The 6,108-nt window shown below is 47.7% G+C and overlaps 1 protein-coding gene across 1 annotated transcript in view; it reads right to left on the reverse strand.

Moving 5' to 3' along the window:
* Positions 1-502: 502 nt before the first annotated feature.
* Positions 503-6,108, reverse strand: part of LOC308374669 (formin) — a gene marked incomplete at both ends in the record, with an annotated part of 74,479 nt that continues 68,873 nt past the window's right edge. Inside the window, 3 exons of the mRNA XM_080850551.1 lie at positions 503-547; positions 1,172-1,253; positions 3,129-3,278. Of these exons, the coding sequence (XP_080706677.1) occupies positions 503-547; positions 1,172-1,253; positions 3,129-3,278 (277 nt within the window). The remainder of the gene's footprint in view (positions 548-1,171; positions 1,254-3,128; positions 3,279-6,108) is intronic.

Genomic DNA, 6,108 nt, shown 5'->3' on the forward strand with positions numbered 1-6,108 from the left:
CTCCTCTTAGCTTGATAAAGTGTATCTGGTCTCCCCCAGCTCTTCAATGCAAACACCTCTAGGTGCTGGGTCTCAAATGTCTCTGCCACTGCTGATTTATTTTGATAAGAACTGCATCCTTGATGAGGAGACAAGCAGATAAGCGAAAGATGTCCCCAGCACCACAGAAGAAGGCCTACAAGCATGAAGAATCAGGATAGTGAGAGAGAGAGATCAATCATATCATCATCAGCTCAACACCACCAATCCCTGTATCTCCAGAAGACTTCCAGTGTTTCAGTTACAGGATCCTGGATCTTCCAGGCATGGTGGTCCATCTATGTGCAAAAGAAGCTGCATTGCAAAGGAGATGTCTACTGTAAGTAGTATACAGTATGCATACTGTAACATGGAGTATGCAGTGGGGCCTCTGTAGTGCACTGGGTAGGCTGAGGTATGAGTAAGAGGCATATGGTGGAGGGAGGATGGTAGTGCTTCTTTTATTTCTTCTCCTTCTCCACTCTCAGCTGGAGGACACACTTGCTTCCTTCTGGCGTAGTCTCTCTTTCTGTGAGTCAATAAACAAGACAATGTCATCTATTAAATGAAGAAAAGATCAACGGTTATTTGGCAAAGCAGGGCAAAATCAAACAAAGCTGGGGAAACAACGGATGAGCCAAGAAGACGAGTTCTCAGAAGGAGACAAAGCGAAAGAGGGAGAGAGAGAGAGAAGGGGACAGAGGGAGTGGGAGAAACAGAGACAGAGAAGTAGGGAGCGAGAGTCAGAAAGGGAGAAAGGGAATAGAGAAAGAGGGGAGGACAATGACCAAGTTGGTGTGACAAAGAGGTTGGTTGATGAACTGAGAGAAAGAGAGAGCAAGACATTCAGGAACAGGAAGAGAGATGATGGAGGGAGACAAAAGGAGACGGAAGATAACAGACGAAAGAAGAGGGCATGATGGAGTGACACAGAATGAAAGGGACAGGGACAGAGGGAAGAAGATTTAGACAGGGAGAGAAAGAGAGTGGAAAAGAGAGAGAATGAGAGGAAGAGAGAGAGAGAGAGGAAGAAAGAGGAAGAGAGAGAGGGAGAGAGAGGGAGAGAGAGAGGGAGAGAGGGATTGAGAGGAAGAGAGAGAGGGAGAGAGAGACAGAGGGAGAGAAAGAAGAAAATGAATGGGTCGGCTCTCACCAGACTGTTTGCATTGATCTTTTTGGTCTCCACCCTCTTCTCTGCAGTCATCTTCTGAACCGTCTGCTGCGCTTCCTTCAGTCTGCAGGACACACAGTGATGTCATGAAACCCCAACCCACCATCATCCCAAGTTAAAACACACCGCAGCATTATAGATAAGCATCTGCCCATAGGGAACTGTCAACTGCAATAGGTATATCCTCACGTTACAGTTCAATCAGCACCCAGGGACATGTAGTCTCTGTCCCGACAGTCGGGACAGGAAAACGCCATATGGGGACAATCAACAGTGACCGCATTTGTGTCATAGCGCAACAGAAGAAAAGCCTGAGCGAACTCGTATCAGTTATCTGCTCAGATTTGGTTGCAGCCTAGGAGGGAGTGTGGGTCCTTTGTAGTGTCTCATGATGACAGGCAACAAGAGGCTTCTGCAAAGTTCATGTACATAAATCAGTGGGAGACACGGAGCAAAGCAGTCTCGCAACAGTGGGCCAGAGAAGCGGCAGCACACCTCAACTGGCTCTTCTTTCGTCAAGGGAGATAGGGGGCAGGAAAATGAAACTAAACAACATTTTTAAGCTACAGTTTAAGAGGGGGGTCCATTCACATCCTAAAGTTCGCATCGTAAAGTTTCCCATCAGATGTTGATTTGTGACTGTCTACCCTTACTGTCCCTTGGGCTACTCATTGTGTGACAGTTACCCTTCCAATCTGCAGTTGTGGTGACACCACAAGGGACAAAATGACAGTTTAAATGACAAATTAAAAACCTTATTTCAGTTTAACGGCTGAATGGGAAGTGTAGGCTGGGTTTTAAATCAAGTTAATTGTACATAAGCACTATCAGCTGTGGGCATTGTAAGGCTTGGGTGCCCAGTAAACAAAGTGGTGAGAAACTACTCATGTCTTGCTTAATCTATACAAGACGCTATGATTGCATATGCACAGATTTGTTTGGGTGAAAATATTTGGGCATGTTTGCATTTGTGTGTGTGTGTGTGTGTGTGTAGGGGGATAGATCAATCCACAAACTGATGGATTAGTAAGCAAGATAATGTTTCACTTATGTCGGGCTGATCTGTTAGTCTTATAATCAAACTATAATCAGACTTGTCTCTAAAGCCAAGGGTCCAGCCGAAATGGTACTGTCACTACCATGTGACGCCACCCACCCCCTACAGGATGCCCCAGGTCAGATGCGACACCATAAATCTAGCCCCAGGCTTTGACACGGTAACAGACCGTAGGCCGGGCCAGCCTCACTTCTCTTTGATGCTTTTTGCTCTTTTTTCCTCCAAAACAGCTCCCACTCTGCTGCCAACCCACCCAGAAAAGTACCCATTTTCATTTGTCTACAAACTGTCCACAGGTTTCATTTGGGCTCATTTGGGAGCGTTTTGCGTGATGTGTGACAGTGAGACGTGAGGCCGGCAGGCAATCTGGCTTGTGTTAAAGCAGCTAGCGCTTTGGTGACTAATTGAGAGACTGTTCAGGGGGGAAAATACATCCCTCTGGTCAGGCATGGTGTGAATGGCTCACTTCAAACACTCCAAATCCTGATCCTGTGAACACCTATGATCTCTGAGGAGTACGGGGGAAAAACGCGAAGATTACTGACAACAGAGTGAAGGAGCTTTTCCTTGCCACCGTCTTCTTCAGTTGTAGTTCACACTGCATAAATAATTGAAGATAATTTGTAAAAGTCTATTTCCTGCAGGAGTTCCTTCTCTTAATGAATAAAATGTCACTATTTAATTTATCCAGGGGTGCCCAAATGCTTTATTTGTTTGTGTTTGTTCAAAGAGTTCAGGCCTAAAGGCATCTTTACTTGAGACAACATTCTTTGTTGATGGATAAATTAGAAATTGAATCGGGCTGAAACCGGCAGATAGCCTTAGGCCTAAGATAAGCTGTCTGCCTTGACGGTTATGAAGGTGATGCAGGCATCCACCTACCGCTCTTTGGAGATGTTTTTGCCCTCGCGCTTCCAAGTGTTCTTGAAGTCGTTGCAGAACTCGTACCACAGCATGAAGACGTAACTGGGGGCCACCTCCTTCTCGCCGGACTTGGGCTTCAGCCCGTAGTAGTTAACCATGTCCTGGAACCTGTGGGAAAGAGAGGAGTGAGGGGAGTCAGGAGAGAGAAAGACAAAGGAGAAAGTCCTGGTCATAAGGCTGCAAATCTTTGGGCAAAATGTTAACTCTAGGAAAAAAAAGCCTGGCACATTGTACCGTTGGCCAGGCCATGGTTTACAAAAGCTATTAAATCAGAAAGAGAGAGGGAGAGAGTGAGTGCGAAAGAAAAGGGTGATAGAAATAGAGAAGAGATGGAAAAAAGAAGACAACAGTGGGAGGCAGATTAGAGAAAGTAAGAGTGAGAGCTAGGCCTGTGAGAGAAATCTTGTGCCTGGTTCAAAAAGCAGACATTTTCATCTCCTATAATCATCCTGACCTGGACAGAAGGGGGGGGGGGGGGGGGGGGGGCACTGGAAGAGGGAGAGAGAAAACATGGGAGGAAGAGAGAGAGCAGGGGCCATTCGGGAGAGAGAGGGAGAGAGAGAGAGAGGGAGATGGAGAGAGAGACAGAGAGAGACAGAGAGAGAGAGAGAGAGAGAGAGGGAGAGAGAGAGAGAGAGAGAGAGGGAGAGGGAGATGGAGAGAGAGTAAGAGAAAGATCCACACCAGCTGCAGTCCAGCTTGGAGAGCTCTAATCAGTTTTCACTAACAAAACTCTCCTGGGCTTTTATTAATACTCCCATCAGAAGCAGCCGTCAGATAAGCCATCCCAAACACAATTAGATTGAGCTATATTTACAATTACACAAATCCAGCACTGATTACAGAAGCACTGACTCAGAGGTGAATGGCATTGGCCAGTATTTACGTGCACAGCCATTTAGCTTTAACCCAAAGCCTCTACTCAGCACTTTTAACTTAGATAAAGACCTTAACTAAATAAAATGATGTTCAAATCGGTTTTTCAGATATTCTATGTACACTTTTATTACTGACATCATCTACTGTGCAGTGGCTGGACTCACATGAGCAGTTATGTATTCTGCCTGGGATTTGAACTCTTGACCTCAGTGGTTTATCTTGAGCAACTCAGTGGAAAGCACAGTCAGGTGATGTCAAGCAGTTTGTCAGCAGTTCTCCTGTCTTGTTAGCTATGCCTCCTGCTGGTTTTAGCTCTACTAGCGGAGCTGAGGCACCTCTGGTTTTGTTCCTGTATGCAGACACACTATAGGTTCTTCTATACGCGGGGCGTCTCCTCCTGAACCCCAGTCACAGGTTTGAGGAGTGGTCACTGAGGGAGTTTGTTCGCATAGGTGATCTGTAAGGGCTTGTTAAAAACCAAATGGTTCAACAAAGCTTAAACGGACAATTCTTTAAAAAGTCATTGCTTTGGTTCTGTGAATGGTTCTTCATTTTTGAAAGATGAGATAAAACGTATCTTCCGCTGAAAGGTTTGACGGCAATCAGAGGCATCTTTATTCAAATAAAGAACTAACGGTTCCTCTGGTCTACACAGACAAACCAAAGAACCCTTAACAAGTTCTTGATTGCACCCTTACTCCTTAGAGTGCAGGTCTGTTGCCATAGTTACAGCTCCATCACTGCAGTTGGTGTGGTGCAGATGTAGCCAAAGATGAGAGAGGAGTGTAGGCTCTCAGCAGGGACCACGGGATCCAGAGGCAGAGGGCTTTCCCCTGGGGCCCCATGACATTACAGAGGGTTTAATCCGGAGGTGGTCCCGCCTATCAGCCCAACCCTGCTCTGATCCAGAGGGAGTTGGTCTAACAGCACCACTGACACACAGATACATGGAAATGCAAGCATGTACTGTACACACATGCACTGCTTTATATGCTGATTATGTTTATACCTGTGCGCTTACCCTCAACATGAAAACACACAGAGGCACACAAACACATATAGACACACACACACACGCACGCACGCACGCACGCACGCACGCACGCACGCACACACACACACACACACACACACACACACACACACACACACACACACACACACACACACACACACACACACACACACACACACACACACACACACACACACACACACACACACACACACACACACACACACACACACACACACACACACACACACACACACACACACACACACACACACACACACACACACACACACACACACACACACACACACAGACTCCCTGGCCTCCACACAGGTTATGCCCTGTTGCAACGCTAATGTAAGACATGTTGCTGCAGGGCACAGTGAGGAGTGGGGAAAGAGTGGAAGGAAGAGAGAGGAGAGGAAAGGAGGATGAGGAGCAGGAGGAGAACGAAGAGCGCTGCTTAACAATGTGTGTTGCAGACGTTCCATAGCAAAGATGCTTCCCATTCCCGGTTATCCGTCATGTGCTGGGACACAGGGCCGGAGACAGTGCCGTCCATCATGCCTGAGCAGAGCATCTCCAGACGTACGCAGAGAGAGAAAGCGAGAGAGGGAGAGAGAGGGAGAGAGGGAGGAGGGAAAGAGGGAGAGGAGCGAGGAGGGAACGGAAGACAGGAGTGTTTAATTTTCCGGGCCAGATTTTCCGCCGGCATTCTCGGCCCTCTCTGAAGTCCTTTGTAGGAGCACCGCCGGACGCTCGCGCGTGATTCATGGTGTCTATCTCCTATTGGCTGCTTTTACAGCCGTGAGGGTCAGGTGTCAGCGTCGACACAAATCACAGAGCACCTCTGCTGTGAGCTTGCAGAAATGCCCCCACCCCCTGCATCCCCCTGCATCCCCCTGCAACCCCCGCAACCACATCGCCCAGATCACAGGGTCAGCCTGTGCCGCTGCCATGACGACACCGCTGTCCATCAGGAGGTTTACGACTGTTGTGACGCACATGCCCGCCTGAAGCACGCCTCTCAGAGGGAAAAACTCT

The sequence above is a fragment of the Sprattus sprattus genome (genome assembly GCF_963457725.1).
Source record: "Sprattus sprattus genome assembly, chromosome: 13".
NCBI classification, from domain to species: Eukaryota; Metazoa; Chordata; class Actinopteri; order Clupeiformes; family Clupeidae; genus Sprattus; species Sprattus sprattus.